The sequence below is a fragment of the Bufo gargarizans genome, chromosome 11 (genome assembly GCF_014858855.1).
Source record: "Bufo gargarizans isolate SCDJY-AF-19 chromosome 11, ASM1485885v1, whole genome shotgun sequence".
Lineage (NCBI taxonomy): Eukaryota > Metazoa > Chordata > Amphibia > Anura > Bufonidae > Bufo > Bufo gargarizans.
Window position 1 is genome coordinate 32,134,897 of NC_058090.1, and position 21,549 is coordinate 32,156,445.

A 21,549-nucleotide genomic window follows, 5' to 3' on the forward strand; every position below is an offset into this window, starting at 1 on the left:
ACTCGATTCGTTCAATCGTCATGGTGATACCAATATAGCTAATAAACCTTTTGGAAATGTTTTACCATGTTCGTCTTGACATGATCCAGTTCCATTCTTGGCGAGCCATGTTATGGCCGTCTGGATATGGCCTAGCTCAGATATTCTACCATATCACAAGCATTGTATACATACAAGCTAGTATCGTTACATACCGATGTTGCACACCATGAATAGTTGGATCTCGAAGCCCAATTTCATCAGCTTGATCCTGAATATCTTCAATATTTCTGCTCAAGTCTTTCAGACGCTTGTTTAGTTGCTCGAAGGTCTCTGTCTCCTGAAGCTTCTGATGTTCTCTCTGGACAGCTTGCTGGGCACTTTCTAACTTCTCAAAGAAACCGCTTATCATTTTCTTGCATGAAGTTTCCCCTCCATTTTCTGGATCTTCTAGGAGAATTCCAGCAGCTTGCATAGAGTCATCAAGCGTCTCAGCTTCTTGACCCAGAAGATAGACATCCTTTTCTAAAGACTCAAGCCTCAGCTGTTTCTCTTGCAAGGTTGTCCTGTCCATGCCCGGTACTGGGAATCCAGCTTCAATGGACATTTTTGTTGCTTTAAGAGAAGACAGAAATGCTTCCAGGGATTTAAGAGTTGTCTCTCGTTCTTTCATTGCTTCACATGTCTCTTGAAGCTCGGTCTTGTATTTCGTGATGGATTCAGTGGATTCAGTGTCCAAACAATCCAGATGTTGCATCTCAAAGTCAAAGGTGCTCTGGACTTCCTGGAAAGAGAAAGCAAAATCGTTTTATTTTGTTCGGTCTTATGCTGAATGATAACATTGAGTGCCATCACCGTGTAATCAGATTGCATCAAGAAGCCAAACACAAGGAGGGCGGCTCGTATTAAACCTTTTGTTCTACGAATATAAGTAAGGATGGACATTATATGGTATCTGAGTAATAAGCATGCAACAATATCTTATCTAGTCCCCTTTAGTAAGCATGAAGAAATGACTTTCAGGGCCCCACTGTGGTCTTCGCTCAATAGGGGGGGAGTTATCAACAGCTGTGTGCCACAAGAACGGCATCAAGAAGTGGCAAATTTATGCCAAAGCAGCATTGGTACAAAGATTATAGGCCTGAAACTGAGGTGAGAGGTCAATGCAGCCCAACAAGCTTATTTCTCCCAGAAATCTGGTCTAAATTTCACCAGAAAATTTTGCTAGCTCCTAGCTGGTCTAGATGTCCATCTCTGGTGCAAGAATTAACAAGAGAGAATTATTAAGTGGCATGTGTCTCTTAATAAATATTGTGCATTTTACACCAGCATATTGTTTATAAACACTGGTGCATGAAACACTAGTCTTACTAAGTTCCCCTCTACTGGGCACCACTTGGTATACATAAGGTGCTTGGGAATGACAAACCAAGGTCCCTAAACCCAAACATATGTGCCCTACATATGAAAGATTCACCATGTGGTTTATATGGGTGAATATGCCATTATAAAATCAGTTATTTGGTATTATTATTGTTTAGCTCTATTATTGGGCCCTGCCGAATTCTCAAATGGGGCGTACACTGCAGCTAGGGCTACATGGTCCAAAAAGTCACATGACTAAAAACGCTTGTACGACTTGTCTGCAACTTGCAGTCATGCGACTATTTTAGAACTTGGACCAGGTTCATCACAGGGGCTCAGGCTGGATAATTGTGGTCCAGGGAGAGACACTTTGGTCTAACTTCAAACCACCCATTGGTTTGCTTAATTTGCAACAGAAATTTGTGCCATGATTTCACAGAAATTCTAGAGCAACATGTTAAATCATAGGCCACCTTCCTGTTCAGGTTAATTCATGCACCCTTGGGGAGCAAGGAGTAGTGGAAACAATAACTAGTTGCACCAAATTGTGGCACATTTCACGACAAGGTCTAGGTGCAATCACATTAGTCAAAGTAGGCCATCACACACAATAACAGTACCTTAATCTCTTGCAAAACTGTGTCTATCTTTGATACTGTGAACTGCTCCATCTCACTTTGTGTGGAATGATCTAATGCTCCATTTAATGGTTGTACCCCAGAAGCCGCTCTGATTTCCAAATTTCTTAACTCCACCAAAATAGATTGTTCTACCATTTCTATATTTTCAAAGAACCCATCAAGCATTTTCTGGCATGATGTTGGTCCTCCTCGTTCCGGGTTTTCCAGGAAGATCTCTGCTGCTTCTAGATGTCTGTCCAGCCTTTCAGCATCTTGTCTCAGTCTGTGAACCTCCTCACGTAGTTGGTCAAGGTTCTTCTGCTTTTGCAGTAGAGCAGTTTTGTCATGTCCAAGTGCTCTAGCTTCAGACTGGATGGCCAGCTTTGTTGCAGCCAGAGAAGATATAAATGCCTCCAGAGCTTTCAGAAGAACCTCTCGTTCTTTCATTATCTCATTTGTGGCCTCTAATTTAGTTTTATATTGATGCACGACAGATTGGACAGCCAACGCATCTACTGAACTCGATGGATCGACGACCTCGGTAGTGGATTCCAGGTTGTGACACTGTTGAATATGATCTTTCACTGAACTCTGCACATCCTACGTAAGAAAAGAAAAAATTGTAGTAACTATCTACAAACATTTGTATTCTTCAAGAGATAACAATTCTAGAGCATCACATTTAAGTCATACATTTCTGGGAGGAATAACAGAAGAACAGCACATTACACAGTTTTAAGAAAGTATGCTTCTGAATTGTTATTTTTTATGGAGAATGCCAGTAGTTACTAAAACAGACCTATCAGATGGGGTGAGAGATACTCTTGGAATTTTTCTTGACCCCTTCTAAAACATAACGTAATATTCGACAGGGCCGATATGGTTTAGAGAGCCATGGAGAGTACTTTCTATATATTATTGTGATTTTGTAATTAGCAAGCTGCTTTTATTCACATTATCCAAAAAGGTTAAGTTGTAGAAGGAGCTTTCTCCTGTGATAAGGCTTCTCTTGTAAGGACCATTTTACGTGGGCCGATACTCAGGCTCAGGGAAATTATCGCAAAGGCACCATTCATTTCTGATCATTGCCAGCTCATTCCACTGCATCTATCGCCTCTGTATGCTGTTCTGCTGCCCAAAAACAATTTTAGATGAAAAAAGCCATAACCCAGATGTGCTTTCATTTGTTGGGCGATTGGTGGCGTCTTTACACGGGGGAGAATTATTGGGAATGGGTGTATGCGAATGCTCTATAAACGGCTATCGGTACAAGGAATAGGTGTTATCAGTGACTGACAGCCATCTCTGTATGCTCACTTGTACACACAGTGCTATCACTGATAACACCTCCCTCCTGTACCAATAGCTGTTCATGGGAAGTGAAAAAAGCAAACATACACTGCCTGTCCAAAAAAAAAAGTCGCCACCTGGATTTAACTAAGCAAATAGTTATAAGCCTCCTATTGGATAATTACTGCATGGGCGATTATCTTTCAGCTGGCAACAAGTTATTTAACCCCAACTGGTGCAATGAGTTGCTTCTCATTTCTTAAACAACCAGGTCGAAAAGACACATCTCGTGGTCGTGGAAAAGAGGTTCGTCTGTTTGAGAAGGGTCAAATCTTTGGCATGTATCAAGCAGAGGAAACAAGGAGATTGCAGAAACTACTAAAATTGGGTTAAGAACTGTCCAACGCATTATGGAAGGATAGTGGGGACACATCGTATTTGAGGAAGAAATGTGGCGGGAAAAAAATCCTGAATGATCGAGATCGGCGATAACTTAAACGTTTCGTGAAATCAAATCGAAGAAAAACAACAGTAGAACTCAGGGCTATGTTTAATAGTGAAAGTAAGAGCATTTCCACACGCACAATGTGAAGGGAACTCAAGGGATTGGCACTGAACAGCTGTGTAGCCGTAAGAAAACCACTAATCAATGAGGCAAACCAGAAAAAAGGCTTTAACCACCTCCCGACCGCTGTACGCAGATATGCGTCCGGGAGGTGGTTGCTTTACTCCTCCTGGACGCATATACGCGTCATCTCGCGAGACGCGAGATTTCCTGTGAACGCGCGCACACAGGCGCGCGCGCTCACAGGAACGGAAGGTAAGCGAGTGGATCTCCAGCCTGCCAGCGGCGATCGCTCGCTGGCAGGCTGGAGATCCGAATTTTTTAACCCCTAACAGGTATATTAGACGCTGTTTTGATAACAGCGTCTAATATACCTCCTACCTGGTCCTCTGGTGGTCCCTTTTGTTAGGATCGACCACCAGAGGACACAGGTAGGTCAGTAAAGTCGCACCAAACACTACACTACACTACACCCCCCCCCCCGTCACTTATTAACCCTTTATGAACCCCTGATCACCCATGATCACCCCATATAAACTCCCTGATCACCCCCCTGTCATTGATCACCCCCCTGTCATTGATCACCCCCCTGTCATGCTCCGTTCAGACGTCCGTATAATTTTACGGATCCACGGATACATGGATCGGATCCGCAAAACACATGCGGACGTCTGAATGGAGCCTTACAGGGGGGTGATCAATGACAGGCGGGTGATCACCCATATACACTCCCTGATCACCCCCTGTCATTGATCACCCCCCTGTAAGGCTCCATTCAGACGTCCGCATGATTTTTACAGATCCATGGATACATGGATCGGATCCGCAAAACACATGCGGACGTCTGAATGGAGCCTTACAGGGGGGTGATCAATGACAGGCGGGTGATCACCCATATACACTCCCTGATCACCCCCTGTCATTGATCACCCCCCTGTAAGGCTCCATTCAGACGTCCGTATGTGTTTTGTGGATCCGATCCATGTATCCATGGATCCGTAAAAATCATGCGGACATCTGAAAGGAGCCTTACAGGGGGGGTGATCAGTGACAGGAGGGTGATCACCCTGATCACCCCCTGTCATTGATCACCCCCCTGTAAGGCTCCATTCAGACGTCCGCATGTGTTTTGTGGATCCGATCCATGTATCCATGGATCCGTAAAAATCATGCGGACGTCTGAATGGAGCCTTACAGGGGGGGTGATCAGTGACAGGGGGGTGATCACCCTGATCACCCCCTGTCATTGATAACCCCCCTGTAAGGCTCCATTCAGACGTCCGCATGTGTTTTGTGGATCCGATCCATGTATCCATGGATCCGTAAAAATCATGCGGACGTCTGAATGGAGCCTTACAGGGGGGGTGATCAGTGACAGGGGGGTGATCACCCTGATCACCCCCTGTCATTGATAACCCCCCTGTAAGGCTCCATTCAGACGTCGGCATGTGTTTTGCGGATCCGATCCATGGATCCGTAAAAATTATACGGACGTCTGAATGGAGCCTTACCAGGGGGGTGATCAATGACAGGGGGGTGATCAGGGACTCTATATGGGTGATCACCCCCCTGTCATTGATCACCCCCCTGTCATTGATCACCCCCCCCCTGTAAGGCTCCATTCAGACATTTTTTTGGCCCAAGTTAGCGGAAATTTTTTGTTTGTTTTTGTTTTTTCTTACTAAGTCTCATATTCCACTAACTTGTGTCAAAAAATAAAATCTCACATGGACGCACCATACCCCTCACGGAATCCAAATGCGTAAACATTTTTAGACATTTATATTCCAGACTTCTTCTCACGCTTTAGGGCCCCTAAAAAGCCAGGGCAGTATAAATACCCCATATGTGACCCCATTTCGGAAAGAAGACACCCCAAGGTATTCCGTGAGGGGCATATTGAGTCCATGAAAGATTGAAATTTTTGTCCTAAGTTAGCGGAAAGTGAGACTTTGTGAGAAAAAAACAAAAAAAATCAATATCCGCTAACTTATGCAAAAAAAAAATAATTTCTAGGAACTCGCCAGGCCCCTCATTGAATACCTTGGGGTGTCTTCTTTCCAAAGTGGGGTCACATGTGGGGTATTTATACTGCCCTGGCTTTTTAGGGGCCCGAAAGTGTGAGAAGAAGTCTGGGATCCAAATGTCTAAAAATGCCCTCCTAAAAGGAATTTGGGCCCCTTTGCGCATCTAGGCTGCAAAAAAGTGTCACACATCTGGTATCGCCGTACTCAAGAGAAGTTGGGGAATGTGTTTTGGGGTGTCATTTTACATATACCCATGCTGGGTGAGAGAAATATCTTGGTCAAATGCCAACTTTGTATAAAAAAATGGGAAAAGATATCTTTTGCCAAGATATTTCTCTCACCCAGCATGGTTATATGTAAAATGGCACCCCAAAACACATTCCCCAACTTCTCCTGAGTACGGCGATAGCAGATGTGTGACACTTTTTTGCTGCCAAGGTGGGCAAAGGGGCACATATTCCAAAGTGCACCTTTCGGATTTCACAGGCCATTTTTTACAGATTTTGATTGCAAGGTACTTCTCACACATTTGGGCCCCTAAATTGCCAGGGCAGTATAAGTACGCCACAAGTGACCCCATTTTGGAAAGAAGACACCCCAAGGTATTCCGTGAGGGGCATGGCGAGTTCCTAGAATTTTTTATTTTTTGTTACAAGTTAGCGGAAAATGATGATTTTTCTTTTTTTTTCTTTTTTCCTTACAAAGTCTCATATTCCACTAACTTGCGACAAAAAATAAAAAATTCTAGGAACTCGCCATGCCCCTCACGGAATACCTTGGGGTGTCTTCTTTCCAAAATGGGGTCACTTGTGGGGTAGTTATACTGCCCTGGCAATTTAGGGGCCCAAATGTGTAAGAAGTACCTTGCAATCAAAATGTGTAAAAAATGGCCTGCGAAATCCGAAAGGTGCACTTTGGAATATATGCCCCTTTGCCCACCTTGGCTGCAAAAAAGTGTCACACATGTGGTATCGCCGTACTCAGGAGAAGTTGGGGAATGTGTTTTGGGGTGTCATTTTACATATACCCATGCTGGGTGAGAAAAATATCTTGGTCAAATGCCAACTTTGTATAAAAAAATTGGAAAAGTTGTCTTTTGCCAAGATATTTCTCTCACCCAGCATGGGTATATGTAAAATGACACCCCAAAACACATTCCCCAACTTCTCCTGAGTACGGCGATACCAGATGTGTGACACTTTTTTGCAGCCAAGGTGGGCAAAGGGGCACATATTCCAAAGTGCACCTTTCGGATTTCACCGGTCATTTTTTACACATTTCGATTGCAAAGTTCGGACTGACTGATGGCACGGGCATATTCCAAGATGAGAATGCCAGGATTCATGGGGCTCAAATTTTGAAAGAGTGGTTCAGGGAGCATGAGACATCATTTCCACACATGGATTGGCCACCACAGAGTCCAGACCCTAACCCCATTCAGAATCTTTGGGATGTGCTGGAGAAGGCTTTGCGCAGCGGTCAGACTCTACCATCATCAATGCAAGATCTTGGTGAAAAATTAATGCAACACTGGATGGAAATAAATCTTGTGACATTGCAGAAGCTTATCGAAACAATGCAACAGGGAATGCGTGCCGTAATCAAAGCTAAAGGTGGGCCAACAAAATATTAGAGTGTGTGCCCTTTTTTTTTTGGACAGTGTATAATAGTATAAATTGCAGGTTTTACTGAATCTTTTCCTACAAAACTATATATCAATCCACTCAGCTTCTCCTGCTCTATAGCATGGTGCTTTCAGATTTCATTGCATTTTTTGGTGACAGGTCCTCTTTAACAATACATTTTATCTAATAAAGAAAAAGACTTAATGGGGTTGTCTCATCTTAGATAGGTGTGGGTCCCACCTCCGGGACAAGCACCTATCTCCAGAACTGGGCCCCCAAAGTGAAGGACAGCACACTGCATGTGTGGCATGCTCTCCGTTTACTTCTACGAGAGGTCCTGTAGAAATGAATGGACACTGCACCGTGCAAACGTGGCCACGGGTCCATTCACTTCTATATGATTGTCAGAAATAGCACTGGCTCAGTTATTCTCGGAAGTCCCATAGCAGTGGATGGAGAGGACACTGAGCTCACAGCAGAGCTCCGTTCTGGAGATAGGAGCATGTATCAGAGGTGGGACCTGCACCATCTGACATTTATAACATATCCTAGCGATATGCCCTAAATGTTAAGAGGTGGTAACCTATTTAAAGGGTTTTCTAACCCCATGATTTTATTTATTTTTTAAAGCAGGTGACAAAGGTATAAAATAACAAAAGGAGTACTACTCCCCTTACCCACCTCCTGGTGCACCTGAGCCGATACTTTTCTGCGCCATGCAAGTCTTGGCTTACCCAGCTCCACCAATGACATGGCGTGTCGACATGTGACTGCTGCGGCCATTAATTGGCTTTGGTGATGATGTGTTGACATTGCTGAAGCCCATAACACAGAGTGCAACGGGGGCCAAGGAAATGTCACCACGGGAGCACCAGGGGGTCTGTAGGGGAAGCTTTACTGCTTTTGTATTTTAAACCTTTGTCAGTTTGGGTTGAAAAATATCTAAAAATAAGTACCCGACTCAGGACCATACATAAAGGAGAGAGGAACATAGCAAAGACTACAATGTGGTCACTGACACAACCACTCTGCTGAAGACAGGATCCCGACACCTTTATTTGCTAATGTTGTAAGGACTGTGGAAAGAGGTCCCTGCACCCATTCTTACTATCCATTAACAGGGGATGAAGTTGACTTTGCTGGACCTGTCTCCCTAAGGCCCCTTAGTAGCCCCGTTGGCTGCCTCTGTGGCAAGTCTGCCTCAACACAAACATGTACTTACCTGCAGATCCTGATATACAGAAGCAATTTTGGAAATCGTGAATTGTTCAACCTCACGGTCTGGAGTCTGTCCACTTGATTCACATAATAAAGACACTTCTTCCTCGATGGGCAGGAGGACATTTATTGTGGTGCTCAGAGATTGGATTCTAAAACAACAAGCACATTATGAGGATTCAGTTCATGTGGATGGAAGGCACGAGCTGCAGAAAACAACCCCATGGAGATGTTTCTGCAATCAATCTGCAGCGTGTGAACATGCAGCAACAGCGACTTCTGCTGCCGATGTCAAAAGTCTTCGTTTTTAATTAGTTAAATTCATTCATAAATTTTGTTGCATTTGTACCTGGGTTTTAAAATAAGCCTTGTAGACTATGTTAATCGTGTTGACAAAAAAAAACCTAAGAAAGGCAAAAATACAACTGTGAACAGATATCAGATTTAAAAGGGGTATTCCTATTTCACACATTGATTGCATATCGTTAGGATAAGTGCAGGTCCCACCCCTGGAACTTGATCCTATCTCCAGAACAGGGCCCCTGAGGTGAAAGAGAGCAGCTGCGCATGCGCACCGTGCTCTCTACTCACTACTATGGGAGTTCAGAAAATAGACGGTTATTTCCAGTAGTACCATAGCGGTGAATGGAGAGCGCACCGCACATGCATGGCCACCTCTCCATTCACTGCCAGAAATAGCCAAACCAGCTCCCAGCTATTATGGCGGTGAACGGAGGGTGGGCGCGCATGCTCAGCTGCCCTCTCTTCATTTCAGTGGGTCAGTTCTGGAGATAGGAGCGGGTCCCAGAGGCGAGATCAGCATCTATTTGATATTGATGGCATATTCTAGAGATGTACCATCAATGTCTAAGATCAGAATACCACTTGTTCACGTTGTTGTCATGGCTTCTGTTTTTACAGGATCTGTGATAAAAATAACGGATCCGCCATGATCTATTTAATAGATCCTTCATCACCTTTTAGGATCCACCATTCTCAACTGAATTGGTGACATGAAAGTCACAATGATATGTGACTCTGGGTGCCAAGACAGAGGTTAAGGCCAGCACTGCTATTGTGTTTGGGCCTAAAGGTCTAAAGCTGGTCGAAGACCCTCAATTTCCCAGAATTGAATGGCTTTAAAGGCTATGTACACCTTTGGGGGCAACATTTTTTGTTATTACATTGTACTGCAATTGCCATTTTTTTTAATTGGTCTTAATAAAAAAATATGGAACCCAATATCTGTATAGGGCTGAGATGCTCTAGTAGCAAGATCTGAATTTTGGGGGTCATTTACTAAGCTGAAATACACCTAAATTAGGGGTATTTCAGATGCATATGCGCCACTATCTGCGACTTCGCCCCGCTCACGCCAGGTCTAAAATTGTGGGTGTGTCGTGGGCGCGGAAGGGGGGTGGGGTGGGCCAGCAGGCCCTTCTCTTTCATCATTTTCTACTTCTGTTTTAGGCGTACAAAATGGTCTAAATGTAAGACAGCTTGGAAGCTGTCTTACATTCAGAACTGGCACTGAATGCGGCGGTTATGGAGAGGCCTGCGTCTCTTCCAGGGGCGTTGCTAGGCAAAAACATTCGGGCCCCTGATGTTTTGTCTCAGGCCCCGAATGTACTGCCTAACAGGCTGATACAACTGTATTGCCGTCCTCAGGACGGCAATACAATTGAATTTAATGCGCTGCAAGATCTGAAGGACCTGAGTATTTTTCATATACTAACCCACATCCAACCGTTGTTATGGTTACACTGTTTATCCCATCAGTGTTTTGACTTACACTTTATGATTGTCATCATTCAAGAATAATATCTAAAAATTGCTTCTATGATTACTGTCTATACGCTTATGTTGGGCGTTTTGTGATACAATGATATGTACAATCTGCTCTTTCTGACAAAACAATAAAATTGTTAATTATAAAAAAAAATAAAAAAAAAGATCTGAAGGACCTGTGATGACATCACAGGTCATGTGATCAGTGCAGACGGCAGGGGTTGAGAAGGACCTGTGATGATGTCGCCATGATGTGACCAGTGCAGGAGAGGACGGCAGTGAAGAGGAGAAGAAGCTGTGACGATGTCTGTATATGAGGAGGGGTAAGTGAAGGGAGAGGCAGAACACTGCTGGGAGTTGTGGTTATTTAACTGGGACTGTATGTTAGGGCTGAAGGGAGGGATGTTATCATGGGACTAAATGTTCAGGAGTGATGTTATTTACATGGGGCTGTATGTTGATTGCGGCTGCGGGAGGGGGTGATGTTATTTACATGGGACTGTATATTGGAGATGGCTGGGGGAGGGAGTGATGTTATTTACATGGGACTGAATGTTGATCGTGGTTGTGGGAGGGAGTGATGTTATTTACATGGGACTGTATATTGATGGTGGCTGAGGGAGTGATGTTATTTACATGGGACTGTATGTTGATGGCAGCTGTGGGAGGGAGTGATGTTTACATGGGACTGTATGTTGATGGTGGTTGTGGGAGGGAGTGATGTTATTTACATGGGACTGTATATTGATGGTGGCTGGGGGAGGGAGTGATGTTATTTACATGGGACTGTATGTTGGAGGAGGCTGAGGAGGGGGGCGATGTTATTTACACAAGGTTGTATGTTGAAGGCAGCTGTGGGAGGGAGAGATGTTATTTACATGGGACTGTATGTTGAAAGCAGCTGTGGGAGGGGGTGATGTTATTTACATGGGACTGTATGTTGAAAGTGGCTGTGGGAGGGGGTGATGTTATTTATATGGGACTGTATATTGATGGTGACTTGGGGAGGGAGTGATGTTATTTACATGGGACTGTATTTCGAAGGTTGCTGTGGGAGGGGGTGATGTGTTTTACATGAGACTGTACATTGATGGTGGCTGGGGAGGGAGTGATGTTATTTACATGGGGATTGTATGCTGATGGTGGCTGTGGGAGGGAGTGATGTTTACATGGGACTGTATGTTGAAGGTGGCTGTGGGAGGGAGTGATGTTATTTACATGGGATTGTAGATTGATGGTGGCTGGGGGAGGGAGTGATGTTATTTACATTGGACTGTATGTTGATGGCGGCTGTGGGGGGGAGTTATGTTATTTACATGGGACTGTATGTTGATGGCGGCTGTGGGAGGGAGTGATGTTATTTACATGGGACTGTATGTTGATGGCGGCTCTGTGAGGGAGTGATGTTATTTACCTGGGACTGTATGTTGGAGGAGACTGCGGAGGGGGTGATGTAATTTACATTAGACTGTATGTTGGAGGGGGCTGTAGACAGAGAGAGATGTTATTTACATGGGACTGTATTTTGTAGGGGGCTGGAGAGATGTTATTTACATGGGACTCTATGGCAGAGGGAAGGAAATAGTGTTATTTACATGGGACTGTATGGTGGAGGGGCTGAGGAATTATAATTTGTGAGGACACTAAGAGGAGGAATATAACTACAGGGGGCACTTCAGGGGAGAGCATTATAACAGGAGGGGGCAATATAAATACTGGGGACACTGTAGGGGCATTTTAAATCCAGGCGTTCCTATTACTACTGGGGGGCCTATAGGATGGTCTTATAGATCCGCCCTATTTCTACAAAGAGCACTATGGGGGCCTTATTAGTACCGAGTGGTCTGTGAGGGCATTATTATTACTGAAGGGCTCTTCTACTCTTCTACTAATGGAGGGGAGAATTATTACTGTTGGGGGCAGTATTAGTAAGGAGGGCATTCTATAAGAAAATTACTATTGGTGGGACTACGAGGAGCAGTATTACTATGGGGGGGGGCTATCTGTACAGCACTCATTTTTCTTCAGGATAGTATTTGGGAGTATTGGGGAGGACAGCGAGCAGCAGGAGAACACTGTGGGGACTCCAGGTTGGGGGATGATGATAGAAAAGATCTACACCAGAGGAGACGTCAACTGGGAGGCCCTGGATGTCAGAGGTATGTGCTGCTGTATAGCAAGTACAGTAAAATGCGGTGTGCGTGGGGAGGGTCGACTTCCCAGGGAGTACGGCAAACATGCCGAGAGGTGGGCTGAAAAAAACGACCGCATGCTGCAGTTTTATTCCAGCCGCCTCTCAGCGTGTTTGCTGTGCTGCGGCCGTCCGCCCCATTATAGTAAATGGGGCCGAAGCGGACTTCCGGCGGCACGGTGCACTAGTGGTAGCACGCATCTGGCAGGCTGTTTCCCTGCCTGAACAGCCTGCAGGAGAAAGCTACTGCAAGTGTGAAAGTAGCCTTAGAGAATTGGGCCATATTCATTGGGGCTTGGGCCCTGGATCCTTTGAGACCCTAGCAACGCCCCTGGTCTCTTCATAACTTCGGTGGAACCACCGTCAGCTATGGGCTTTTATTAATACTGGCAGCCAGCTCACCCGAGGGCTTTTTATCTCTGCCTTCTGACATTATGAACACTAATTATAGCTCAATCCTTATCTTACTGATAAGAATGTGGCATAAATAAGTGTTTATGACCTCTTAGTAAATTATAGGTAATGGTTATTAGGCTACTTTCGCACTTGTGGTAGCCTTTTCTGGCAGGCTGTTCTGGCAGGGGATCTGTGCTACCACTAGTTCACAGTGCCGCCGGAAGCTGGCTCCAGGCCTATTCACTATAATGGGGGCGGGCTGCAGTTTTATTCCGGCCGCCTCTCGGCATGTTTACCGTGCTGCGGCCGGACCAGATTATAGTGAATGTGGCCGGAGCAGATTTCCGGCGGCAAGGTGGACTAGTGGTAGAACGGATCTGGCAGGCTGTTCCCCTGCCAGAACAGCCTGCCGGAAAAGGCTGCCGCTTGTGTAAAAGTAGCCTTAGATGACCTGTACAAAGTGAAAGCACAATTCACACATCTAAACAAACATTTAATCCTTTGTGACAGAATTGCTCAATATTTTTAATAAAGACTAATTGAAAAAATGATTAAATTGCAATCATGGAGCATTTGTATGACGGTAGCAATCTAAATAAATAAAAAGATCAGCCATTTAGTGGTGGGAATGGTCATGACTACATTCTTCATAGTGCTCATTAGCAAGATATTTCACTAACCTGCTTTTAATTTCCTCAGAAACAATTAACAAGGAATACTGCAGGGCGTGTCTGGTCTCAGAAACCTTCTTCTTCTCAGTCCCGGGCAGAAGCCTCTCTACTTCCTGTGATGTGGCTTCAAACTCCATCCAGCTTCTGTTTACTTGATCCAGTAAAATCTACAATGCATGTTCCAATTAACAACCATTACTAATTATCTGCACTTTAAGCATTTAAAGACTAGTGACAGACCCTGGCCATTTAACCCCTTAGATGCCACCAACATATTCCTCAGCGTTTTACAATTCCAGACCGGGTTTCCTCTGTGTCTTGGATTCCTAACGGTATAATTTCCATTGCTCAGATAGTTCCTGCCGGAGAAATTCTAAAAATGATATTTTCATAAATATCACAATTATGATCTGTGGCCTGTACCCAACATCGGGGCAACATGGGGGACATGACTGAACTCCTCTCCAGAGATGCTCCAGCAGCACTGACCCCTGCAAAGATGTCAAGGCGATAAGACACCGTTCTTTGCTTGGGTTGTCCACTTGGCTAGATTGTTAGGGTTGTACATACAGATGTAGCAAATATTAACTTGACACTAAACATGGTTAATCATGGTTGCAACAAACTTTAATTTGATTTCTTATATAGTTTCTGTTGTGAGTCAGTTTAACGTTTGCTGCAACTGAGTATTTAATGTTACACAATCAGTTAACCTTTGCTATGTTTGTATCTCCTAGTGACATCTATTTCAGCCAGTGGCAAAAAGTTGCACTAATATATGATACGTGCACAGTGCATCAGACACCATATCCCAGATATTGCCATATACAAAGTCACCAGTGTGTCCGCATTTTGAATTAATCATCATCAATATAGAGAGCACCTATGCCGAAGACTGGGAGGTAATTTCATTAAAGGGGTTGTCTCATCTGAGACATTGGTGGCATATCATTAGGATATACCACCAATGTCAGATAGGTACAGGTCCTAGAGGTGGGACCTATCTCCAGAATGGGATCCCCAAAGTAAATGCACATGCAGAACCACCCTCCATTCATTTCTATAGTGGTGGTAAAAATATCCGAGCGCTGGCTAAGTTATCTCCAGCAGTACCGTAGAAGAGAATGGAGCAGTGGCCAGAGGAGAGACCCACACGTATTTGACATCGGTGGCATATCCTAGCGATATGCCACCCATGTCTCAGATGAGACAATCCCTTCAAGTACCAGATTGTACTTCATATTTTTTTACCTGCAGTTCATGAAGTTTACACTGAAGCTCCTTCACTTCCTGGACTTCCTTCGGGCTTTCGGTGACCAGTTTTTCTCTTGAGCTTTGTAATAGCAATTCTAGATCACTTTTGTTTGCATCATATCTAAAGGGGAAAAAGTAAGACAAAGACTTATAAGAACTTATAATGATGGTAGCGAAACGTGATGAGATGGGAACCAATGGACTAGTTATCACGTCCACATCAGGTTGCATAAAAGGCTTTACTGGTTTTCACAAAAAAAAAATATCCCCCTCATCAGCGTTACTGCATTAGGTATTTCTTTCGTACGGCAAATCAAGGTCAAGGCAAGGTCAAATTGGCCATTTTTTTTGTTGCTTTACCTCACGCAAAAATTGAATAAAAAATGATCAAAAAGTTACATACATCCCAAACGGTATCAATAAAAAGTACAAATCGTCTCGCAAAAAAATTAGCCCTCACATATCTCCGTAGAGGTAACTATAATATACAGTACTTACGGGGGTTAAATTATGGTGATAAAATAGTTGTTATTTTTTTTTTCTGCATTAAAACTCAAGAAAAAGAAAAACTATACAAAGGTGGCATGGCTGTAATTATATTGACCCATAGAATTAAGGTGACAGGTCAGTTTTACTGCCCAAGGAACGCCATAAAAACAAAACCCATAAAACTGACACAATTGCATTTGTTTCCAATTCCACCGCTTTTGGATTTTTTTTTACAGCTTTCCAATTCATTGTGTGCAATAGTAAATGGTGCCATAAAAAAATACAACTTCTTTTGCAAAAAATAAATAAATGGAAAAATAAAAAAATATAGCTCTGGGAAGGCAGGAAGTAAAAAATGAAAATGGAAAAATCGCAGGGTGCTGAAGGTGTTAAGGATCTATGATTTTGCTGTTCACTTGGTTGAGGTGCTTTAGTCTAGATATAACACCTCTATGATGTCACTGGACATAATTTTCCTTCTGCATATAGACTATATAAGCGTCCTGGATGTGGATATAACCTTGAACCAGGGACAGTATAGCCATATTGCAGATTTACCTCTGTAGCAGCATTTCGAGGGTTGACCCATTTTCTTTGGCCAGGTTGAATTCTTGCAGCATATAGTCTGTTTCACATACCTATAGCAATGAGGAAAGTGACATATAAACGACATATTGGTGCTATGCTATGTATTATATCCACTATCCTTATTCATTACCTCCTCGGTTTTATTGAGGGGTGACTTCACTCCATTTTCAGTTGATGCAAGGCTGCAAAAAATGAGTAATAATATAATTTTGTTATTGTCCATAAATATGATATTACATTAATATACATCAGTACAAGGAAAAAACAAAACGCAATGACTATAAACACGTCAGTCAACTATGAAGAATGGTCACTCAACATACCAAGCTCCTACTTCTGTGTCATCAATCTACCGTGACCTCCCCCAATCACATTCCTCAGACTCCTACTTGTCACACAAGTCTCTAGAAAAAGTTAGTAGTATATTTAGACTTATAGTTAATCAGGGCCTCTCACCTCTTTTGAGATGTATGTTTTAGTAACATTCCCCAATACCAATTCTGGAGCATCCTTTCTTATAAATGTATTTTGTGTTGTCCCTCTGTTATTCCTATTAGCAGTTTATAAACAAACTGCCAACTGGGTGGATTAGGAGAGGAACAGAACAATTCAGTGTCATGTGGAATTGTGTGGCAAGGTTTATTCTCAGTGGTTCTTTCCCTTTAATTATTCCCTTTTAATTTAGTGATATTCCTTATAATGTAGTTAGTGAGCATATACAGGCCTCTCTTGTTCTACATTTATGAAGACTGGTACCAGGTCATATTACTAAGACCTGAGGTAACGGTACATGTGTACAGCACACTAAAGACCTTTAGGAGAGGACAGGAACCTAGAAAGTATAAACTTCTATTCATATAACAAAGAACTCATCTTCACTGATTACATACACTGGGTAAGATGATGTCTTGCATCTATCTTTATCTTTGTATGACCATAGGGCATCGTCTATGTATCCTGTTGTGAGTTGGTTGACAGTAGCTACCCCATTGTTTTGCAGACTAGATGACTGGTTACTTTACACTGCTCTGTATGTGATCTCTGTATATATATATATATATATACAGTCATGTGAAAAAATTAGGACACCCTTTGAAAGCATGTGGTTTTTTGTAACATTTTTAATAAAAGGTTATTTCATCTCCGTTTCAACAATACAGAGAGATTAAAGTAATCCAACTAAACAAAGAAAACTGAAGAAAAGTCTTTTCAAGATCTTCTGTAAATGTCATTCTACAAAAATGCCTATTCTAACTGAGGAAAAAGATAGGACACCCTCACATGTATTCCCTCTTAAATTGGCTCAGATCTCACACAGGTATATCACACCAGGTGCACATAATTAGTAGATCGTTACTCTGCATGTTGAATGAGGCTTGCCCTATTTAAACCTCAGACATTTAGTTTGGTGTGCTCCTGACTGTTGAAGTGAGAGTGAGCACCATGGTGAGAGCAAAAGAGCTGTCAGAGGACTTCAGAAAAAAGATTGTAGCAGCCTATGAGTCTGGGAAGGGATTTAAAAAGATCTCAAAAGATTTTGAAATCAGCCATTCCACTGTCCGGAAGATAGTCTACAAGTGGAGGGCTTTCAAAACAACTGCCAACATGCCCAGGACTGGTCGCCCCAGCAAGTTCACCCCAAGAGCAGACCGCAAGATGCTAAAAGAGGTCTCCAAAAACCCTAAAGTGTCATCTCGAGAACTACAGAAGGCTCTGGCTACTGTTGATGTAGAAGTACATGCCTCTACAATCAGAAAGAGACTGTACAAGTTTAACTTGCATGGGAGGTGTGCAAGGAGGAAACCTTTGCTTTCCAAGAGAAACATCGAGGCCAGACTGACATTTGCCAGAGATAAAGTTGACAAAGACCAGGACTTCTGGAATAATGTTCTTTGGACAGATGAGTCCAAAATTGAATTATTTGGACACAACAGCAGAGGACATGTTTGGCGTAAACCAAACACAGCATTCCAAGAAAAGAACCTCATACCAACTGTGAAGCATGGAGGTGGAAGTGTCATGGTTTGGGGCTGCTTTGCTGCAGCAGGACCTGGTCAGCTCACCATCATAGAATCCACGATGAATTCTACTGTGTATCAGAAGGTGCTTGAAGAACATGTGAGACCATCAGTTAGAAAATTAAAGCTGAAGCGGAACTGGACCATGCAACATGACAATGACCCAAAACATACTAGTAAATCAACCAAAGATTGGCTGAAAAACAAGAAATGGAGAGTCCTGGAATGGCCAAGTCAAAGTCCAGATTTGAATCCCATTGAGATGCTGTGGGGTGACTTGAAAAGGGCTGTACGTGCAAGAAACCCCTCAAACATCTCACAGCTGAAAAAGTTCTGCATTGAGGAGTGGGGTAAAATTTCCTCAGACCGATGTCGAAGACTGGTAGATGGCTACAAGAACCGTCTCACTGCAGTTATTTCAGCCAAAGGAGGTAACACTCGCTATTAGGGGCAAGGGTGTCCTATCTTTTTCCTCAGTTAGAATAGGCATTTTTGTAGAATGACATTTACAGAAGATCTTGAAAAGACTTTTCTTCAGTTTTCTTTGTTTAGTTGGATTACTTTAATCTCTCTGTATTGTTGAAACGGAGATGAAATAACCTTTTATTAAAAATGTTACAAAAAACCACATGCTTTCAAAGGGTGTCCTAATTTTTTCACATGACTGTATATATATACATATTTTATTACCACTATATTTTCACTTGTGCCTTTTTTAGCCTATTTTATTCCCGTATCTAAGAATTCACAGGAATATATATACACACACAAAGTTGTGTAATAAGCATACAAAGGGATGATGTGTGACTGACATCTATCAGGCTACTGCTGAAAATACCATAGACTTGCTAGGTTTGATTTTATCTGTCTGGTTCTGTATTTTTCTCATTGAGATGGGCCCCTGAGCTAAAGTACTAGTGATGTCATTGCATGGACTGGGCAAAAGTGGTAAGTGAAGAATAAGTCATCTGCTCCAGAGGAACTTTCATATGAGGGCTAATTCCTGAGCCCTGTCAGTTCTGTTAGATGTGTGGGTCTGGTAGGGCAGACCAAGATCTCACCATCATTTTACATCATTTACTATAGCTACGTCCTGAATAGAGGCCTGTGAAACATGGTACTTACTTTTTTTTATCAATTTTATTTTTCCCCACAATAGACTGCAGATGAAGGTAGATTTCATCAGCATTTTTAATAAGTTCCTCCTTCTTTTTTGTGCATTCTGTAATCAATGCAGTGAAAGTTGTAGGAGCAGAGCTTGTCCTGAGTCTGTCATCCAGAGTTTGCATTGTCTGTAAGCACTGATTGAGTTCTCCTAAACAGCCACGATCAGAGAAGGAAACCTGGGGAAGTGGATCACAGGGTCAATACTTGAAGATTGGATGTGCTAGACATTTCAACATTCCTTGATGTCTATACATTGGACATCATAAAAGTTATACAAGTCCAAAGAAAACATTTAGTCATAGCCTGTCCTAGGAGACTAGGATGAAACTGAAGTATTCAATGGAAATGCGGAAGATTATGAAAGGGCGTGATGGGATTTGAACCCCTGGCCCAAGTATGCCACCAAGCTGCCAACATTATCTGTCCCCCAATCCCCACATTTCTGTGCTCCTTTTCCCAACACCTCCTCTTAGTAAAAAAAATAAAAAAGGCATACTAAACAGAAAAACAGGATTATACCAAAAGCTAATTGTGCTAGCTATAGTGAATGACTGTCTATTGAAAACCACTGACAGTAAATGTCTTCAGGTTTAACTAGGCTACACACAATCCCATCATAAGGACTCATTCAGATGAGCGACCCACTCCTATCCCCAGTAAAGGACCCCTGAAGTGAACGAAGAACAGCCTTGCATGCATAGCCACCCTCCATTCACTTCTATGGGAGTTCTGAGTTATTCAACTCCCAGTGGTTCTACTTCAGGCTCCAGATGACCCCGAAAACACACCTTAATAACGCTTAACGCTCCTGTAGGAGAATTGTGTAATATACTTACTGGTAAAGGTCATGATGTCGATGGAAGCTGAATTTTCAGAGAGGCTGATCCGTGCAAATTCGGGATGGTAAATATATTACAAACTTTCTCCTACAGGTGAGTTATCAGTAATTACAGTGGGTTTGCAGAACCCCTTTAAGGTGGACCTACACATTAGATGTTTGTCTGTTGAACCCACCAATTTCTACAAGACTGGCTAACCATCTGTCGGAGAAATGTCTACTTCCCAATCTTCTATTCTGGGGGGACATAAGAGACTGCTTCTCTTCCTACTGAGAACACATGCATGTGTATGAGGGGGATCGGTAGTGACAGCTGATGGCAGAACAAGCGTTTGGCCAACAGCTATCTTAAATGTATAGCCAGCTGTACAGTGCCACAAGGAGAGATCTTTATTTTCAGGTTTCTCTTGACGGCTGAGGTGGGGGTCCCAGAGGTGGAATCCACACCTATCTGACATTGGTGGCATATCCTAGCAATATGCCACCAATATCTGATGTGAGACAACCCCTTTAAGAAGTCCAACATCTATGGGCAGGTTTAGTATACCAGATGCAGACAAGAAAGAGGAAGATTATGGGTTCAGAAAATTTTCTTTTCTTGAAAATGATAACTTACCTCATGCTCTCCGATGAGCTCCTCTACATCCACAACACCAGCACTCTTTTTCTCCTTTAAAATTTGCTTGTCAAGTCTACAAATCAGTTCATCAAATTTCTTCTTCTCTGTATGCACTTTTAATTCACTGACATAAGCCTCCAAGTCATCATGGACAACCTGGAGTGGTAAACGTAGAAAACTCAATTTCAGTGACTATTTTCTTATCACAGTAATACAAGATGAAAGCTCGAGAAGACCATAGAGGAGGAGGAACTTTTCCTATTACCTTCCATCTATCCCTGACATCAGTGCTCACTTTTTCCACCATTGACTTCTCTGTCGTAGAGGATGAAATATTTTTCATGTGCTCAGTGGCTTTTAGGAAACGTTCCAAGTCTTGACTTGAAAATTTGCTGAGGGAGGTCTAGCAAAGAGTAGAAACAAGGTAAGAGGTTTAGCACAAGTGTTAAGGCCGATTCATTGGCCTGTATTTGTGGGAGGGGCACAGTTGCCTATATCATGGCACCTCTGCCCCTCCTTCAATGAATGACGTGTCAAACTCTCCCACCCTACCCACCCTTAATCTCAGCTTCACACCAAGGGGATGGCCTCCTTCAGCTATCCCTTCAACGTCGCGGTTTCGGCATAACTCTAACCGCTTTAGCTAGCCAGCAGGTAGGAGTCCTTCTTTCGTGAGTGCCCGACCACAAATATATTGTATATATGGTAAAGAACACGTCGGTGGAGGACCATAATCAATCACTGATAAAATAGTCTTTTTTGTAGTGGATGTACTTGCTGTAACAAATGCAATGCTGTGATCTGTTCATACATTTTGGATTATCTAGATGGTTGGTTTGGT

General features: G+C 43.0%; 1 protein-coding gene across 1 annotated transcript in view; it reads right to left on the bottom strand.

Moving 5' to 3' along the window:
* Positions 1-21,549, bottom strand: part of SYNE2 (spectrin repeat containing nuclear envelope protein 2) — a 279,407-nt gene that overhangs the window by 174,108 nt on the left and 83,750 nt on the right. The window contains 10 exon segments of the mRNA XM_044271524.1: positions 195-763; positions 1,965-2,564; positions 8,694-8,841; positions 13,745-13,902; positions 14,987-15,110; positions 16,037-16,116; positions 16,197-16,248; positions 19,210-19,427; positions 20,706-20,864; positions 20,974-21,111. Of these exon segments, the coding sequence (XP_044127459.1) occupies positions 195-763; positions 1,965-2,564; positions 8,694-8,841; positions 13,745-13,902; positions 14,987-15,110; positions 16,037-16,116; positions 16,197-16,248; positions 19,210-19,427; positions 20,706-20,864; positions 20,974-21,111 (2,246 nt within the window).